The sequence below is a fragment of the Esox lucius genome, chromosome 19, assembly GCF_011004845.1.
Source record: "Esox lucius isolate fEsoLuc1 chromosome 19, fEsoLuc1.pri, whole genome shotgun sequence".
Classification (NCBI taxonomy): Eukaryota; Metazoa; Chordata; class Actinopteri; order Esociformes; family Esocidae; genus Esox; species Esox lucius.
The window spans coordinates 35,932,681-35,951,747 of NC_047587.1; the positions used below are offsets into that span (position 1 = coordinate 35,932,681).

The 19,067-nt window shown below is 43.4% G+C and overlaps 3 protein-coding genes across 6 annotated transcripts in view; 1 reads left to right on the plus strand and 2 right to left on the minus strand.

The window, feature by feature from the left end:
• The window catches only part of LOC105018647 (DENN domain-containing protein 5B), a 31,902-nt gene extending 24,521 nt beyond the window's left edge, over positions 1-7,381 (minus strand). Inside the window, exon 1 of one of the 2 annotated variants that reach the window (XR_004574807.1) lies at positions 6,840-7,381. Coding sequence is in view for 1 of the 2 variants with exons in the window: in XM_029115202.2 (XP_028971035.2) it covers positions 6,840-6,951 (112 nt within the window). In the remaining variant the exon portion in view is untranslated. The remainder of the gene's footprint in view (positions 1-6,839) is intronic. The other variant, XM_029115202.2, reaches the window with a different exon arrangement.
• A 3,012-nt stretch (positions 7,382-10,393) lies between these two features.
• LOC105018646 (zona pellucida sperm-binding protein 3-like) lies at positions 10,394-14,259 on the plus strand. Of its 2 annotated transcripts, none has more exons than XM_010884248.3 (7): positions 10,394-10,912; positions 11,942-12,060; positions 12,140-12,243; positions 12,474-12,639; positions 12,929-13,165; positions 13,914-14,005; positions 14,161-14,259. In XM_010884248.3, exons 1-7 carry the CDS (start codon positions 10,442-10,444, stop codon positions 14,208-14,210), a joined length of 1,239 nt encoding a protein of 412 aa, XP_010882550.1. In that variant the 5' UTR covers positions 10,394-10,441; the 3' UTR covers positions 14,211-14,259. The 2 variants fall into 2 exon arrangements, with proteins under 2 accessions (XP_010882550.1, XP_010882551.1); XM_010884249.2 differs by having other exon boundaries at positions 10,394-10,729.
• Positions 14,260-15,207: 948 nt separating this feature from the next.
• Positions 15,208-16,708, minus strand: LOC105018645 (transmembrane emp24 domain-containing protein 6). 2 transcript variants are annotated; one of them, XM_013139099.2, is made up of 4 exons: positions 16,480-16,708; positions 15,933-15,998; positions 15,696-15,850; positions 15,208-15,483 (listed from the first exon to the last, which is right to left on the minus strand). In XM_013139099.2, exons 2-4 carry the CDS (start codon positions 15,985-15,987, stop codon positions 15,262-15,264), a joined length of 432 nt encoding a protein of 143 aa, XP_012994553.2. In that variant the 5' UTR covers positions 15,988-15,998; positions 16,480-16,708; the 3' UTR covers positions 15,208-15,261. The 2 variants fall into 2 exon arrangements, with proteins under 2 accessions (XP_012994553.2, XP_010882549.2); XM_010884247.2 differs by having other exon boundaries at positions 15,933-16,059.
• Between the last annotated feature and the right edge of the window lie 2,359 nt (positions 16,709-19,067).

A 19,067-nucleotide genomic window follows, 5' to 3' on the forward strand; every position in this document is an offset into this window, starting at 1 on the left:
TGGAAGTAGCCATCAGAGGATGGGTACATGGTGGTCATAAAGGGATGGACATGGTCCGAAAAAATGCTCAGGTAGGCTGTGGCATTTAAACAATGCCCAATTGGCACTAAGGGGCCTAAAGTGTGCCAGGAAAACATCCCCCACACCATTACACCACCACCACCAGCCTGCACAGTGGTAACAAGGCATGATGGATCCATGTTCTCATTCTGTTTACGCCAAATTCTGACTCTACCATCTGAATGTCTCAACAGAAATCGAGACTCATCAGACCAGGCAACATTCTTCCAGTCTTCAACTGTCTAATTTTGGTGAGCTTGTGCAAATTGTAGCCTCTTTTTCCTTTTTGTAGTGGAGATGAGTGGTACCCGGTGGGCCCATTCTCCTCTGACCTCTAGCATCAACAAGGCATTTTCGCCCACAGGACTGCCGCATACTGGATGTTTTTCCCTTTTTACACCATTCTTTGTAAACCTTAGAAATGGTTGTGTGTGAAAATCCCAGTAACTGAGCAGATTGTGAAATACTCAGACCGGCCCGTCTGGCACCAACAACCATGCCACGCTCAAAATTACTTAAATCACCTTTCTTTCCCATTCTGACATTCGGTTTGGAGTTCAGGAGATTGTCTTGACCAGGACCACACCCCTAAATGCATTGAAGCAACTGCCATGTGATTGGTTGATTAGATAATTGCATTAATGAGAAATTGAACAGGTGTTCCTAATAATCCTTTAGGTGAGTGTATATTAAGCGTGTCATGTAGTTGTAGTCCTGTACGTGTGTTATGTGGCGCATGTTGTTTAGCTGTAGTCCTGTACGTGTGTTATGTGGCGCATGTTGTTTAGTTGTAGTCCTGTACGTGTGTTATGTATCGCATGTTGTTTAGTTGTAGTCCTGTACGTGTGTTATGTGGCGCATGTTGTTTAATTGTAGTCCTGTATGTGTTTTATGTGACGCATGTTGTTTAGTTGTAGTCCTGTACGTGTGTTATGTGACGCATGTTGTTTAGTTGTAGTCCTGTACGTGTGTTATGTGGCGCATGTTGTTTAGTTGTAGTCCTGTACGTGTGTTATGTATCACATGTTGTTTAATTGTAGTCCTGTACGTGTGTTATGTGGCGCATGTTGTTTAGTTGTAGTCCTGTACGTGTGTTATGTGGCGCATGTTGTTTAGTTGTAGTCCTGTACGTGTGTTATGTGACGCATGTTGTTTAGTTGTAGTCCTGTACGTGTGTTATGTGGCGCATGTTGTTTAGTTGTAGTCCTGTACGTGTGTTATGTGGCGCATGTTGTTTAGTTGTAGTCCTGTACGTGTGTTATGTGACGCATGTTGTTTAGTTGTAGTCCTGTACGTGTGTTGTGTGGCGCAAGTTATTAAGTTGTAATCCAGCACACCTGTACATTAACCAGGTAATAATGTGAAGAACACACTCTTATTTACAGCAAAGACATTAAGGTTTGGGGATTAGAACCAGCCACCTTCCGTCAACCCTGCACACACACTAACACACACTAACACCCATTAACACACACAACACACACTAACACACAGACTTTCCCTGACCTTGACGTATTTTCATGTGTCTAGTTTCTCCTGCATCTCCCCATCTCCCCTGTGTCAGCGATCTGCTCCAGTTACATACAGATAGCTCTCTGTGCGTGCGTGCGTGCGTGCGTGCACGTTGGGTGGTGGAGGGCGTTATCTGCAAGTCACTGGTGGGTACACTCAAACAAGCTATTTTATAAAAGGGCAGCTCTCCACGCCTGGAGTTCACTCTTTTCCCCCGATACTCCGCCTGGGATTCGGATGGTCGCAGTTCCACACAGAAACCAGACCAAACGCCACAGCGACAGAGCAGGACAAGCCCAACTCACTGCTCAAATCAGCACAGCTTCCAATCTGACACCTGCCATGACGCATCACCACTCATCCTGCAAGACTTCAGCCTTCCACCTCCTCCTCCCGTGACACACAGAACCCAGGAAACAGACAGGATGCCCAGGGCAAGAGACGGAACCGACGGAGAGGGTTGTTTTGAATCAGAGCGGTGGGTGGGTAGTGCGATTGAAGGCCGTCTCCAATTTACCATGATTGAGAGAGCAAGGCTGAAATGGGGACCGGCAAGCTGAACATGTTTTTTTTTTTCGATTTGAGTAGTGTTTTGCTAGGGTGTAAGCTATTGAACGTGACCCTGGTCAGTTTGTGGGTGAGTGGCTAGTAAAGTGTTTGAGAACTGAGCGGCCATGATGGATACCAGCTGAACGAGGAACTGAATCAGAGCCGGCTTTGAAAACAGTCATACATGTCTCGATAACAATCAAGGAACAGGACTGACAGATGTGTGATAACATGACAGTGTTCATCCTGCAAGCCTGAATCTTCCTCAGACCAAAACAAAAAAGAGGGAGAGACCAGAGGAGCACTGAAATTGGTCGTCAAGAAGAGAAGATCATCCGGTTGCCATGGTAGCATTTTCTCCCTGTGTTACGGTTGCCGAGGCCTTGGAGAAGAAGCCTGTCAGAAAACAAGCCTGTCATTCGCTACGTTTCATGGCGCTGACAGTTACACATCATAATCAGCTAGCAATGGGGATCACACCATACACATTCATTGAATAAAAACTAAGAATAATTTATTGTGTTGTCCAAAACGTAATTAAATGTCTACTATCTAGTGAGATGGCTATAAGAAAATGTCATAAATACATCTGAAGAATCTAATATGCATTAGAAGACAAAAAGCAGTTAGTATTTGATAAACAATATCCATAGGCCACTTCCTTGAGGCCATCCAGTGCAGCTCTTGCTCAGTCTTTGGCAAAGTCATCTGGCACCAAAGTAAAAAACTTAAACCATGAAAACCTTGTAGGGTGCCACTTTGACAATGAATTCTAGAGCACGTTGCAGATAAGAAACCATTATTGTGGTCCGTTCATAGCGGCAGAACGCCCTGCGAGGCCAATTCTTGCTAGGCTTCTCATGGTTGAATCTCAACATTTCATTATCACTCCTACAAGAGTGAATTTCAGAATTGTATGGCAATAAGACCCTTTAATGACCAAACCTGAGTATTTCAGTAGGTGCACTTATGAAAATAAATTGGGGAAGCACAGCTAGACTTTCTCAAACATTTGTCTCAATCACTTGTGTGTTTCAAATATTTGAAAAGGTTGTATACAACCTGCCGTAGTGGTTTGCTTTAAGTGTGTAATGGTCTTAGCAAACATTTGACTTTGACCCCCTAATTTTTTTGTTCAGCAGATATACAGCATGGCAGGGAGGAGAAAAACGAAACCTAAACACAGAGGCCTGTGGTGAGGTCACTGACATTTCCCCATTGATAGATATTTGAACATATGATTAACAGTCGTGTCCAATTTCCCATCCTTCAAACAGACAGAATCATGGATGACTGACTGGAGAGACATAAAGAGAGATGGATTCTACTTCTCCGCATTCAATTCATCACATTCTCGGGTGGGCAGAGGAGGAGGAAGAGCAGTGGCAGCGGTGGGAAGAGAGATAAAGACGAAACGCTAACTGGCTTTTATTCAGGGAGCACACACTGTCACAGTTCTAACCAGCTCCTTTGTCTTAGTCTCCTGGTTGTTACAACCATATCTTTTGCAGAACTATTTGGGTCAAATTATATTTCTTGTGACCCCTGTGGCACAGGTACTGTGGGAGGAGTTCACTATACTTCAGACAGCTGACAGAGCACTGGTTTAGGGGTTGAGAGGACGAGTGGACAAAGAGCAAGTTCGATGTAGATTACATTTGAATGAAGAGTGATCTCTCCACAGAGATCACCACCAATATTACAGTGAGCTGGTGAGTCAAATGGGTGTATTATTTCAGGACACTGAAACGTGGTTATGGTTTAACTTCTGTCTCCTGATATCGTAGTCCGCTAGCTAGGGACTGACGTCGTCCACAGATTGGACGACCTGCGTTACGGCTTTAACCACCTCCACAGAATGAACACACTCATCAAAGACTGACTTGGGTTTGACCACTGATCGATTACAGGAGCAACAAAGCCTCACGAGAGGTTAAAGCCAAGTGCATAACCACCATTCAATGTAGACTTGTTGTACTTTCAATAGTGTCCATTAACAGTTGGAGTTGTTGTGCCATCACAGCTTTTATTGACACCTGCTGAACACGTATGAAGCAAAACAATTGAATGTTGATGTTCCTATCCAGCGATGTCACAAGTTCCAAAGCATTGGTAACAACTTGGCGTCCCTGAAGCATCCATTGCGGTTCCCCTCTCCCGCGCTGATGTCCTTCACTGTGGCAGTCGAACAGCCTCCTGGAGCCGGGAGCTGAAACCACGGTGATCCGGCATTCCAGCCGGGGACGTCATGTGAAATTTGATTAGGGTGGCAGGAACAGAGGCATCTATTGAGGAGGGCAACAAGAGCAGGCTGTCTCTCTGCAGCCTCTATCCAATTACACACACACACACACACACACACCTCTCCAAAACACACATTCACCATCAACAGGCCAGCAAGACACAGACACCCTCAAAGAAAAACACATTTCTCCAGCGACACACACTCCGAGTCCACACAGGCATTATTCACAGGCACACAGTCCCTGCCAGAATACATTGTATAAGAAATTTCCACAACAGCCGTCCCCCGCTACAGAACAGATGAGGATGACCAACTGTTATATAAGCAGATTGGCGAAGGCCAGATTCAGCAGGCCGCAGGACCCTGTCCCCCACAGCAGGGAGCGTGCGATCACCATTGACCTTACTGAGACACATTCCACCAAGACCACACGCACGCACGCAGGCACGCACACTAATCTAAACACATTTCCCAGAGAAATAAGCTTACAACAGTACTACTGTCCTTTGATTGTGTACGCTCACCGGATAACGTAATGAAGGGCAGCCGGTTATCAATATGAAAGGACTAGTTTGGGATGCGGTTATTCGTTTTCCCAGACTGACACAAACACTGGGCAACGATTATACGTTTTCCCAGACTGACACAAACACTGGGAAACTGCGGTGCTGAACGTCAACAGTTGCAGAGAGTGAAAGAAGTCCAGTTACTCCACCACTGGTCCTGAGGTCAGGACACACACTCCACACAGGACATTGTGCTTCAGACACACCCAGTCTCTCCTCCCCCACTTCCAGGGAGAACACTGGCTGTGTCTGCGCGTGCGTGCGTTTTCTGTGCTTTGACAATGACAGCGAGGCAGGGGGAAGATGTGTAAATAGAATACACACTTTCACCTGCACACGTCCTTGTGACATTCCCACTGGGTTCATGTAACGTTTACCCCATAACCCAGAGACCTTCCCTGTTAACCGTGCATGAGGCCAAACAGAGATGTCCAAACTGTCGAAGCTGGTAAACCAGGGTTGAAAAAAAAAAACATACAGGGAGGAAGAATGACAAACGACGAGCGGTTAACATGGCATAGCAATCACTTTCTGGGTGGCAACGAACTGCGATGATTCAACTTTCAATCGAAACAGTGAAGGGAGATTAGAAAGAAAAACGAGCGCGGATGGGCTGAGGCATTAACATCCCCTCACCCCACCCCCACCGCTTTTAGCCATTTGTCTTGGCTGTCTGTCTCTTCCACAAAATGATGTCAGGAAAAAGCAGTACCCTGGAAGTGGCCACCCCTCCTCAGGTTTCCACCTTAGAAGACACCACTGTGGCTGACTGTTGCTGTCGCCGTGGCGATGTGACTCACTCCACCACTGCATTCTAGTGACCTGACCAGGAACGACTGTGACACCTGCAGTAGGTAGGCTACGGTCATCAGGAAAGGGTTGGAGACGGGAGAAACTGAACTGGTCTTAGTTGACTATGGTCACAGGACAGATTTTTTTGTTTCGCTGTAAAAGCTTCCGAATCATTTCCTGCAATAATCAAAGAACAACATGCCCAAGGCCAGGCCAAAACCACAGGGAGATGGATGACGTTATTAAGACGGACTCATCCGAGGAGAAGACTGTCCCTTTAGATCCGCCAAGCTCCACCTTTGGCTTCACAAGGCCACAGATCTATTTTGGGCCAAGGAGATAACAAATGAGCTTTAAAATGTAGTACCCTTAAAAAATACCTTTTCTCTACAAACTAAAACCTAATCCTAATTGTAAACCTAATTCTAACCCTAAACTTAACCCCGAGCCAAAAAACTAGTCTAAGGACCGATCAAAAGGTCTTAATGTCCCCAAAATGTCCTCACTCACATAGCGTAAAACTCTAACTGGAGCTCACATTGATAGCAATTCGCGTACACATTTTATGCCTGTGTATACATTATACGCTCCTATTCATCAGCATCAACAATGAGTGGGAGAGGAAAATGTTAGTATTAGACGTAATCAATGCCCAACCCACATCTCGTCTCTTGCCCCTAGGGAATAACATGCATTGTACAGAGCCAGAGGACAAGTGGGCTAAAAAAGCCAGACTTTACCGCCTAATGACATTATAAACACAGACGACATCGGATGCTAATCGAATTTCCATTGTGTTAAACAGAAACATAGCTTTATGTATGTATGTATAGGCTATAGGCTACAGGCTAGGCGCTCAACTGTCACAACAAACACAGCTCACAACTGACCCTCCTAGTCTGTGTTCCCGACGTCGTCTCCCACGATGGATGGCCGCTTTTCACCTGATAGTTGGCTTTTTGCCAGACACAAACCAAAAAAGCTTGATGTTTGTCTAATTACTCGAATAAATCAACGGGTCGATCATCCAATAGACTTAGCCTATGCTTGTTCGGGAGTTTACATTCATTTTGTGTTTATTACACAATATGCTAATATCACTCGACTATATTTACCTGCTTGTTCCTCGGGTTCTAGACCAGTCTTCGTGTCCAATCCACAAACCACGAAGTAGTGGGCAAAACGGCACGAAGCCGAGCCCGTGCCCGAAGTAATCCCGGTCATCATCGTTTTAGATACACTGGAATCTATTCCAAACACTGGATCTCCATAGTCTACGTCTACGCAGGATAAATGATGCCAACTAGATGTAATGTCCGTCTACTACACCGCGTTTTTAACTATTAGCATGAAATTGGCTCTTCTCGGTCTGTCCTCAATCCACGACCGTCAGCCAGTGTCAGCGCGAAATTGTGTTATCGTCGAGGCACGGGAGGCTGAAGAAGCAATCTCATTGTATGAGAAGTGGAGCAGAGCGGAGAGAGAGAGAGAGTGAAAGAATGAGAGTTCTCAGAAAATTGTCTCATCGGGTGAATTCAGCTTGTCATTTTCATCTAAGATGGCCAGTTATTGAGTGACTCATTTGAGATGTGAACTAACTGTGTCAAGGAAAATTACAATTAAAATAGCTATTGTGCGGTGCAGAAACGGACAGACTGATTCGTCAGAGGTAGGCTATTAGGCCTTGTTCACTTGTAGTTTGATGTCTAAGCCAATAAATTCTCATATCCGGTTTGAAATAGTTTTTTTCCCCTGTAATCTTTGTAAGCAAACAACAGAAGTAGGTTTGAATCCAGATTAAAATCTGACCGCTGGCTATGCAACGTAAAGGTAAAATCAGGTTGCTTGATTGAATTCCCGAACAAGCTAGGTTGTTGCAAAAACTGAAAATAGGACTGTGTCCTCAGTCGTAGTTAACTGGTAAATAAAAGTATGTATTTATCGCTTCTGAGCTACTCTGTTGATTGTTACATAGTTACATACAAGTTAGTTTGTTATGGGTAGCCAGTAAGTATTTGTTTTGACATTTTGACCATATCATTTAAGGCTTTGAGCTAGTGGGACATTGCTCTGCCAAGGCATTACTAACATGTGACGAATGTTAAAATGCCAGGATAAGTGTTTTACAATCAACCAACAGCATCCTATAATCTGTCAGTCAAGGATGCAGCCAATATCATTTGCTTGATGCATGGAAACGCAAAATAGGATTTCAAACTTTCAGAGCAACTGAAGAATCTTAAAGGCAAGCATTGCTTTTGACGCCTTATTCAAGAAGATCAAAACTGCACTGCATTATGGGAATATTTTGACTGACAAATCTACATATAAAAGTGAATTGTTTTTTATGATGCAACATGAGTCGTAGAATATTCAGTTGGCAGTCACCTGCGGTCATTTTGATCTTCTTCCTACACAACTTCAGAATTAGAGGAAGTACTATCACCATCACCAGTCAGTACACCACTTTGCACATTCCCATCGTTACTATGACAACACGTCTAGGCTACATAGCCATGTCTGGAAATGACTGCTGTATGAATACACTCATCTGATTTGATCCACTTATAACCCGATGTTTGGCCAGTCAGTGTTCCAAAATTGATTTGAAAAACAAAATCAAAGTAAGCATTAAAGATGTGGTCTGGGACATTTTTGGTTAACAAAATAATTTCAAAAACATTTTGGCCTGTGTTTGTAATATCTTGGTTATGTGTGGATAATCTATAAGTAGAATATACAGAATACCCTAGTAAACGATGAAATTCCAAGTTTGAAAATGAGCGTTTTTTATGACATTGGGCACAAATTAGCACATACATATATATATTTTCATGTGACAACACTGAAAAAATGACACTTTGCTACAATGTAAAGTAGGAAGTGTAAAGCTTTTATAACAGTGTAAATTTGCTGTCCCCTCAAAATAACATTGCCATTAATGTCTAAACTGCTGGCAACTAAAGTAAGTGAAAATGTCCAAATTGGGCCCAAAATGTCAATATTTTGTGTGGCCACCAACATTTTCCAGCACTGCCTTAACCCCCTTGGACATGGAGTTCACCAGAGCTTCACAGGTTGCCACTCCTCCATGACGACATCACAAAGCTGGTGGGTGTTAGAGACCTTGCACTCCTCCACTTTCCTCCTCAGTATGTCACAGTACATGTAGGCATTCATGGTTCCCTCAATGAACTGTAGCTCCCCAGTGCCGGCAGCACTCATGCAGCCCCAGACAATGACCCTCCCACCACCATGCTTGACTGTAGGCAAGACACACTTGTCTTTGTACTCCTCACCTGGTTGCCGCTACACACGCTTGACACCATCTGAACCAAATAAGTTTATCTTGGTCTTATCAGACCACAGGACATGGTTCCAGTAATCCATGTCCTAGTCTGCTTGTCTTCAGCAAACTGTTTGTGGGCTTTCTTGTGCATCTTTAGAAGAGGCGTCCTTCTGGGACGACAGCCATGCAGACCAATTTGATGCAGTGTGCGGCGTATGGTCTGAGCACTGACAGGCTGATCCCCCACCACTTCAACCTCTGCAGCAATGCTGGCAGCACTCATACGTCTATTTCCCAAAGACAACCTCTGGATATGACACTGAGCACGTGCACTCAACTTCTTTGGTCGACCATGGCGAGGCCTGTTCTGAGTGGAACCTGTCCTGTTAAACCGCTGTATGGTCTTGGCCACCAAGCTGCAGCTCAGTTACAGGCTATATCTTCTTATAACCTAGGCCATCTTTATGTAGAGCAACAATAATTATTTTCAGATTCTCAGAGTTCTTTGCCATGAGGTGCCATGTTGAACGAGTCACATGACACTGGGGATGGAAAATGGCTCATTGGATCCACTTAGGACATTTTCACTTAGGGGTGTATAATGTTTGATTGGATTGAGATCTGCAGGATTTGGAGGCCAAGTCAACACCTTGAACTCATTGTGTTCCTCAAACCATTCATGAACCATTTCTGATTTGTCGCAGGGCGCATTATCCTGCTGAAAGAGGCCAATGCCATCAGGGAATACCATTGCCATGGAGGTTGCACATGGTCTGTAACAATGCTCAGGTAGGTGGTACGTGTCATAGTAACATCCACATGAATGGCAGCACCCAAGGTGCTCTGACCTAGTCGTCTAGCCCTCATTATTTGGCCCTTGTCAAAATCAATCAGATCCTTATGTTTGCCCATTTTTCCTGCTTCTAAAACATTAACTTTGAGGACAGAATGTTCACTTGCTGCCTAATATATTCCACCCACTGACAGGTGCCATGACAACAAAATTAGCAGTGTTATTCAATTTACCTGTCAGTGGTCATAATGTTATGGCTGATCGGTGAAGTTCACAATGAACATTTCTGGCTCGATAGCACCACTTTTACCACCACTGGCCAAAAAGTGCAGACTACACCTTTAAGGCCTAAGCTTTGTTCATTTATGTTCTGAAATGTTCAGGGAGATACGCTATGCATATCAAACATGCATCTGTTGAATTTTTAATCGAGTCTTCTCTTTTCATTGAATTTCTATCTGCAGTGTTTTACAACAAAGGGGGGCACACAGTGTGAACAACGGTTACCATGCCTTTTTAATAAGCGTGGCCTGGAGGTTGATTACACTAATTAGTGACAGGGTGGAGTTACATTCAACCTGTTAACCACATGCATTTAAAAAAGTGCACGCTAGATACATGCATATTTTGCAGAAATGGGGTCCAGGCAGGAGCCAGGCAGGCTTTTGACTGCAGTTGCTTTATTTGTTTGTATCTGGGACGCTGCGTTATCGACACCATGGGCTTATCAACAACATTATTATGCGGCTGTGAAGCCCAAAGTACCGAAAGCCGCATTCAACAACCAGAGGCAGTATTCAGTCGCCCAGACAAAGCAGGCCTTGGCGCAACCGCTGATGTGGACGTTTCCAGAAGATCCAGTGCAAGCGGTCAAGCCTGAAACCTCCACCTTTGAGCTGAAGCAGCCTTTGCCTGCCAACACGGTGGGTGTGAGGTGCGGGAACAACCAGGTACGGGTGGAGGTCAAGCGAGACCTGTTCGCTATCGGCCAACTCATCCTGCCGTCGGATCTGACTTTGGGGGGGTGCGCCGCGATTGGTGAGGACGTTGAGGCCCAGAGGCTGAACTTTGAGTCTGATCTGCAGGGATGCAACAGCAAGTTGGAGGTAGCCCAATATATTAGACCATTACTTTTATTTTTTTATTTTCTATTCTGACACAAGGCAACTTTGTAGTACAGCTTTATAAACAGTACTCCTGTACCTGTTTTAGTGGCGTGTGTCCCATCTGGGTTGGTATCTGTAGTCGGTAACTAGTTCTGATTGAATGTGCTCTGATTGTGTTGCCAAACAGTGTGTGACAGGTGTCTAGCTGATCAGCCTCAGTGTTACAGGGCTACCAGATGCTGCAGAGGGGAAGAAAATGTATCTACAATGAAAAGAGTGCAGCGGTCTCTGTATAGGGATTGTCACATTTGAAAATCGGAAAGGACAAAGTTGGATCCTCCATCCACTTAACTGCGTTAAGAGTGGATGTGCATACCTCCTCAGGCTCCACAATAGGAACTATACAGGAATGAGTCCTCTAACCTTCTCTATGCACTGCCCATACTGAAACAGCCTTTAGGTTAATAGAGGCCTCTCTCTGTGGCGCAAACATGGACATCAATCTATGAAGTACATTAAATAACACTGGACAGGGTGGGGTGGCATAAAACAATTGAATTTAAATTATTTCCTGGAAACTGCTTGGTGACACAATGCACGTTCAGTCAGAATGTTCTGATAACTGATGCTTTCCAAAGCTGGGCAGGTGCTGGTAGAACAGTGACAGTTAACAGGATACCAACCTAAAATGTGCATGTGTAATACCCCAAGACAGAATGTCTCTGTTTAATATATTTGCTGTTAATTGACAGGCTTTGTACCGTATGGTTGTTTTGAATACGAATGTTTTCTTAAAGTATTTGTTGGGTTAGCAGATATCAGAAGCTTCAATAGTAACGCCATAAAACGAGTCTTGGAGTAACACGCAATATTAATGGGGATTACTTTTTTCTCTCTCAGCGAAAAGTACTAAATCAAGGCTTAATCTGGGTCAGGATATTATGCCTACACGTTCAAGGCATTTAAACTATAAGTGCTTTTAAATGCAGTTGATTCAAAGACCCTTGTATTTACCATCCCACTTTCCAGATGACTGAGGAGTTCCTCACCTATTCCTTCAAACTGATCTACCAACCGAGCCCCATCGGCAGCACCCCTGTTATCAGGACCAGCCAGACTGTCGTAGACATCGAGTGCTATTACACGAGGTGGGGGATTCTCCACTGTGCGACATTGTGGAATTCATGAGTTAACTTTGCTGACGAGTCCCACTTTCCCACTTTCCAGGAGGAACAACTTGAGCAGCAGTGCTCTGAAGCCCAGCTGGCTGTCCTTCGCTGACTCTAAAGTGGCTGAAGAAAACTTATATTTCTCTCTCAGGCTGATGACTGGTGGGTCAGCATTCTTGATAGCTAACTAGGTGGGTTAAAGACGCTCTCAGATGTTTAGTTCACTAGGGGTACATGCTAAGGTGTTGGGCTAGCGGGTCCCCAGTCAGCGTACAGCACTGAAATTGCTTTCAGAAGACAAGACCACACAACACTGAATTGCGCTGGACAAGGTTAACCCTGGGGTTTTCCCGAGATGTTATTAAACCACAGTTTATTCTGCCCCCTTCTAGACAACTGGCAGCTCATGAGGAAGTCCAGTCATTACTTCCTGGGTGAGCGGATCCACGTGGAGGCCGGGGTCCTGCCATACCTGCGGGTCTTTGTGGACCACTGCGTTGCCACTCTGACGCCCGATCGAAATACCGAGCCCAGATACACATTCATTGAGAATTACGGGTGAGCCCGGAAGGCTTTGCTCAAATGTTACATGTTTCAATTTAGAAAGTTTAAGCTTCCACTTGTCTTTATTGCTAGCATTACTTTGTTTATGGCTTATATTGAGGAAAAGCTTGTTTTATAAATGTGTGACCAAGATGTCAGCTAAATTACAATGGAATAATTCTCCAAAGAGTTTGAGTCTAGAACTGTAAGGTCTTTATTGGCACTCTTAGTTGATGCTGTTTTACAGTAGCTGTTGTAGTAATCTTTATGTGAAGTGTGATATTTTCTATTTCTGATCCTTCAGGTGTCTGGTTGATGCTGTGTTGACAGACTCCACCTCCCAGTTCCTGCCTCGCTCCCAGGACCACATGCTTCAATTTTACCTTGAGGCATTCAGATTCAAACCGCAGAATACCAGCTCCGGAAGCAACCGCAAAACAGGCCAAGATGTTGACCGGATTTACATCACCTGCCACTTAAAGGCAACTGCAGCCTCTTCCCCATCTGATGCTCAACACAAGGCTTGTTCTTTTGTCGACGTGTAAGTGTACATTATCACATTTGTATTCTATGCTGTGAGGGGGGTTGAGTTCATTAGGGTAACTCATTTCTTAAGTTTTCGCAACCAAAGCTGGCATATCTTTCTTCAATCAATCAAATGTAATTATGAAGCCCTTTTTACATCAGCAGTTGTCACAAAGTGCTTTTACAAAGCAACCAGCCTGAAACCCCAAAGAGCAAGCAACAACAGTGTTGAAGCACAGTTGCTAGGAAAAACTCCCTAAAAGAGGTCTACATTTAGGAGGAAACCTAGAGGAACCTTGCTCAGAGGCTTAGCAGTCCTCTTCTGGCTGTGCCAGGTGAACATTTTAAGAGTAATAATTAATAAATGCATGTGGGCTGTGCCCAGAGTCTATGAAGCCTAAACCGGGTCAGAAGCATGACCAGATTGATACAGACCACCCGGGGAGGGGGAATCCTCAGGTATCGTCTTGACCTGCAACACAACCAGGAGGACTTTGGACAGGGGCAGTGACAAGTCTTTTGAGCCTGGTACTCTGGAGGTGTGGGCCAAGACCTCATGTCCTTCTAAGTTTAAACAGAACAGGAGGACATCCCATCAACACATACAAACTGATTTCTTTCAGATAAATAAGATTTAAACCAGGCTAGAATGTGTCCATTTCTTGTACCTAATGACAGTTGCTTTTTAAAATCGTCTTAGTCTTGTCTACTAAATACAGTTGCCACAAAGCATTGCCGACTTTAAACTGGAGTTATTTTCACAGGTGGAGGGCTGTGGATGGAGATGATGAGGTGTGCAGCTGTTGTGACTCCAGCTGTACTACAAGAACAGCTAGAGATGTCTCCATTGACACAGGTAGGCCTTGGTGGCTTAAAGGGGCATTATGTAGACCTTTTGCATTGTAATATTAGAATGTCCATAACCCGTTCTAACGTTTTCCCGTTGAGGTAGTGTTTAAAATGGACGTGCATGATTGTTCTTTTCCCCTTAAAGTTGTCTTCTATCCCCAGATGTGCAGTGGGAGGCGGATGCTGTTCTAGGCCCCATATACATTCACTGAGCCAAGACATCAATAGGCTCCAGAAGAAAATAAAACTCTTCATGGTTAAGTGCTGCATGCCTATGGGTTTTTTGTCAGTTAAAACATTTTAGGAAAATTTAATAGCCGTGAAGACTGTTCAAATTGTTTCTTGGAAGCTCTCAGATTAGGGTTGGTTTACACTGTTACTCTTAAACATATCCTTTGAAAGCAAAGTTAATCTGCCATTAATTCCAGGAATGATTTAGTCCATACTTGAAACCGAGAAAGGTAGGGAACTTTCTTTCAGAAGGCCCATGTTACAGTGATTTGTAAACACATTGTACGTTTTGAGTTGATTGGGGCGGGAACGCAAATGTTTTTGTTAGAAACAATGAATTCTGTGGAAGTTCAGTAACCTAACAGTAGGTGGCCTTAAAGTCTAATCAAAAATACAGTACAATGCTCTGCTGAGCCTACATTAAATCATAACCTTATCATCTGTGTGTAACTTGGCTATGGGAGAAGGGCCTTTCATCCTCTGGGTTAGTTAACCCCTCACTGGGCTTTTGAAAAAGGGTTTGAGGTTAACTGCAAAGGCACATTGACAATTGCAGGTGTATGAAATTAGTCTCTGCAAGACATCAAACTAATTAGATTTACTAGGGTGGATCTCAAGTTGTAATGATAAAGGTAAGCAGCACAGGATGTTTTGTAGCTTAAGTTTACTTTAACTTTTTTTTTAATGTATGTTCTTTTGCTCAAAGAACAGTGGGTCAGGTTTAAATCCATGTTGCAGTAGTTGATGCGCACCTGGGACAACAGCTTAGATAATCTTATACCACAATGATCTACTTAGAGATGCGTTCTGTAATTTTGGCCACTTGATGTGAAGGAAAAGTGCTCCCAAAATGGTTCAAATCGCATACTGTCCAATATGCGCGCCATGTCTTCAAAACCACTCTGACTGGAATTTCATGGCTTACTGAGGTATGATTGTGATTCTACTAAAATAGTATGCACAAATAAAACATCCAGCTTAAATGGGAACAACGTTTTTATAAAATGTCCTTCAATGCCAAACAATTATTAATCAACAGCGGGGTCTACTGGCGTTGGTGTGGAAGAGCCTCTTGAGGAAGAACAGCTGCAGGTAACCAGCCACGACGATGACCACACTCTGGGCCGCCGACCACCAGGTGACGTAGTTGGAGTTGGAGAGGAGGAGGTAGTGGTCCGCACCTCTCCTCATGCGGGCGTAGCTGTAGTGACGCCACATCTGTACCACCTGGTTTTGTATCTTGTTGATACTCGCCTACAGAAAGAGAATTAAAGGTTTTCCAAAAAAACTTGTATCTGTTAAAGGTGACCCTACTAGTGGTATTATATATGTAGGTTGCTTAGCTGTGGTATAAAAACAAATTGGACCCAGTGATTGCGAAACGTTTAGACAGCGCAAGTGTGGTGTAAACGTGTGTGCCGTCAAACAATCAGTCAACTTGTGACCCGGGACACAGGCTACAGTACCTCAATGTTGGACAGTGTGTTGTTTAGGACTTTTTCTCCTTCCTTTGCCTGTCGCCGCATCTCCTCAGCGCCCTCATAGTAAACGCCAAAGTTGACAAAGACACGTACGCCGCCAAAGTGGTTCTTATAGTTTCCCAAACACAACTGATAAAAACCTACAGATCACAAATGGTTCAATCAACGGGACATAAACGAACATGATGCACAACGTGAGACAGCCTCACTGTTTGACCTCACCTGTCGCTTTGGTTTCAAAGCTGATTAGACCCACGGTGTCCTCTACTGATGCCATGAGTTTCCCTTCTGGGGAAATGACGGTAACGTAAAGATGGTGGTCAGTTGCTAACCCTGTCATCCACTGGACCTGCACACCACACAGAACAGTGCACAGCCATGGTAACGTGATGTCACCACATTAAACATAATACACACAATGTTTATTCTTTGTAAACGGCATTTTAATCATATTCAACACTTTTTGTTCTACTTTAAGTTTTGCGAAGAAGATATAGGAACAGACTAGCTAGCTGATTATGTCCAAGAAGAACATTGTTAGACAGACCCAACAAGCCAGGTTCCACAATGGTACTGTGTTATAGGACATGTTGTTCATCTATTCAGCACTGACAAAACATTATCTTCAAACTCTGATTGGAGCACATCATGTAGACAAGGCAGAGCAGAGTTGCAAATTGTCAGGCCAAGTTGTTCCCTCAAAAGATCCTAACCCCTGTCATAAAGTCAAAAGGTTTTGGTTTAAGGAAGTTCCTGTAAATGTACTTACCAAGTAAGTTAGGTAGAAGTTCCCACTCTGGTGTGCAAAGTGCCAGAAGCACTCTAGCCCTGAGGCTGGCACTACAATGGCAAAGTCATAGTGATCGGACCCTCGGAACAGGTCCTTCAGGCGGGGTTCTGTCTTTTGTCCAACAGCCCAAAGCCCCATGAGGAGTGTGAAAACAGAGTACCGAACCACAGCTCTCATTTCTTGCATTCATTTACACCCAAAGTCATACTTTGTGCGGGTGGCTGACTAGAGGTCACAAATTATTTTGTTAAGCTGATTATAAGATACTATATCACCCCCGGGACAATCATTAACCCCAGCTGTGTGCTTTAGGCACCAAATGGATGGCTTAGTAAAACAAGGAGAACTGGACCACTCCAAATAAATAATGCTTCTTTTCTAATGCAGCACAGAAACACATTTTAGCATGACCCACACTTGTAACATGTACTTGAATCTGAGCCCTAGAGTCATCCAGCTGTCGAGACAACTTACTGTGGTACACATGTACTGTTGCAGTAATGTTAGAATGACATATTTTGTGTGTGTGTGTGTGTGTGTGTGTGTGTGTGTGTGTGTGTGTGTGTGTGTGTGTGTGTGTGTGTGTGTGTGTGTGTGTGTGTGTGTGTGTGTGTGTGTGTGTGTGTGTGTGTGTGTGTGTGTGACCTCCATGTCGAGAAGGATTTATATGTGAAAATGTTGGCTGGTGGAAACGGCTTTAAAAATGTAAACTTGTGAATCAGCTGCACTCATGTATTAACCGCTGTCGCTGAAAAAAAAATCTAAATCTGTGTATAAGCCTTGGTTTACAAACAGGAAATGACGGTGTTATTGTACATGCATGTTATTTTTTATATACAAATGCAAGACTCACAGAGAATCCAGACCAAATGTGTAGCCATGGAGATTGAATTGCATTCAAATAGATGGGTCCTTTGATTCATCGTGTTGGCAAAGGGAAAGTCCTGTTAATTTGTTGCTATTGGGGAGTTTGGAGTTCAACCTAAATACCAAGAAATATCAACATTTTGGAGGTTTTCTGTGACAGGACTAATTCCACAGTTGGTGTGTGCAATAGCAATAATGTAATATACATTATATTTTCTGTAAAAGAACTCCAAGCGTGATATAGATGTGCAGTTTGACATTAGATTGGACACATTACTACCTGGCATGTACATTTGTGCTCAAACGTTTGCATACCCTTGGAGAATTTGTAATATATGTACCATTTGTAAAGAAAACATGAGTGAGCAGACAAAACACATTTATTTTATTTTCACATTCAACTGTAGGTCATAACAGAATGGCACAATCATAAAACAAAAAATCTGTGAGCCACCACCATGCTTCACAGTGGGGATGGTATTCTGTTTACAATAAGCCTTGTTGACCCATCTCCAAACATAGCGCTTATGGTTGTGACCATAAAGCTCTAATTTGGTCTCGTCACTCCAAATAACAATGTGCCAGAAGCTGTGAGGCGTCTCAAGGTGTTGTCAGCCATACTGTAACTGGGCTTTTTTTGTGGCATTGGCGCAGTAAAGGCTTCTTTCTGGCAACTCGACCATGCAGCTAATTTTTGTTCAAGTATCGTCGTATTGTGCTCCTTGAAACAACCACACCATCTTTTTCCAGAGCAGCCTGTATTTATCCTGAGGTTACCTATGGGTTTTTGATTGTATCCCGAACAATTCTTCAGGCAGTTTTGGCTGAAATCTTTCTTGGTCTACCTGACCTTGGCTTGGTATCAAGAGATCCCAAAATATTCCACTTCTTAATAAGTGATTGAACAGTACTGACTGGCATTAGCATGGCTTTGGTTATCCTTTTCCCATCTTTATAAAGTTTCATTACCTTGTTACACAGGTCTTTTGACAGATATTTTCTGCTTCCCATGGCTCAGTATCTAGCCTGCTCAGTGCATCCACATGAGAGCTAATAAACTCATTGACTATTTATACAGACACTAAAAGCCACTGCTGTGGGAAATTAACCTTTCATTGCCATTTTAACCTGTGTGTGTCACCTTGTGTGTCTGTAACAAGGCCAAACATTCAAGGGTATGTAAATTTTTGATCAGGGCTATTTGGGTGATTTCTGTTATCATTATGATTTAAAAAGGAGCTAAACAACTATGTGATAATAAATGGCTTCATATGATCACTATCCTTAAATAAAATATATATTTTTTGCATGATCAGTCATATTTTCAAAATCAATGCCAAAATTTCACAGTTTCTGCCAGGATATGCAAACCTATGAGCACAACTGTATAAATGTGTGAGGAACTATAACTCTATTGCTTAACGTTAATAAATGAATTTACTTCGACATATAGAGATGCATTCCTTGTAAATGTGGTGTAATTAACTTCAATGTAGTCTATATGTATGCTCACAATGTCGGCTATCAAACTGAAATTCCCGCTTCCTGGATAAACTGGATTCTCAACTTAGATGTCGCATGGAATCTACTGTTAAATTCATTACTCATAACTGATTGTAGACTGGGATCACATGTGCATTACAATGCAAAAATCATGACGTCAGGTGTCACTTGCTAGTGATAGACTACATCAGACATTC

Bases quoted from the DNA above. Each gene is read 5' to 3' on its own strand.
- LOC105018646 (XM_010884248.3), top strand. From the start codon at position 10,442: ATGGGGTCCAGGCAGGAGCCAGGCAGGCTTTTGACTGCAGTTGCTTTA. The intron at 12,640-12,928 runs GTGAGCCCGGAA...CTGATCCTTCAG, and splicing joins ACATTCATTGAGAATTACGG to GTGTCTGGTTGATGCTGTGT. The intron at 13,166-13,913 runs GTAAGTGTACAT...TTATTTTCACAG, and splicing joins GCTTGTTCTTTTGTCGACGT to GTGGAGGGCTGTGGATGGAG.
- LOC105018645 (XM_010884247.2), bottom strand. From the start codon at position 16,686: ATGCAAGAAATGAGAGCTGTGGTTCGGTACTCTGTTTTCACACTCCTC. The intron at 15,851-15,932 runs GTGAGGTCAAAC...TGTGATCTGTAG, and splicing joins CTTTGAAACCAAAGCGACAG to GTTTTTATCAGTTGTGTTTG. The intron at 15,484-15,695 runs GTACTGTAGCCT...CTCTTTCTGTAG, and splicing joins ACACACTGTCCAACATTGAG to GCGAGTATCAACAAGATACA.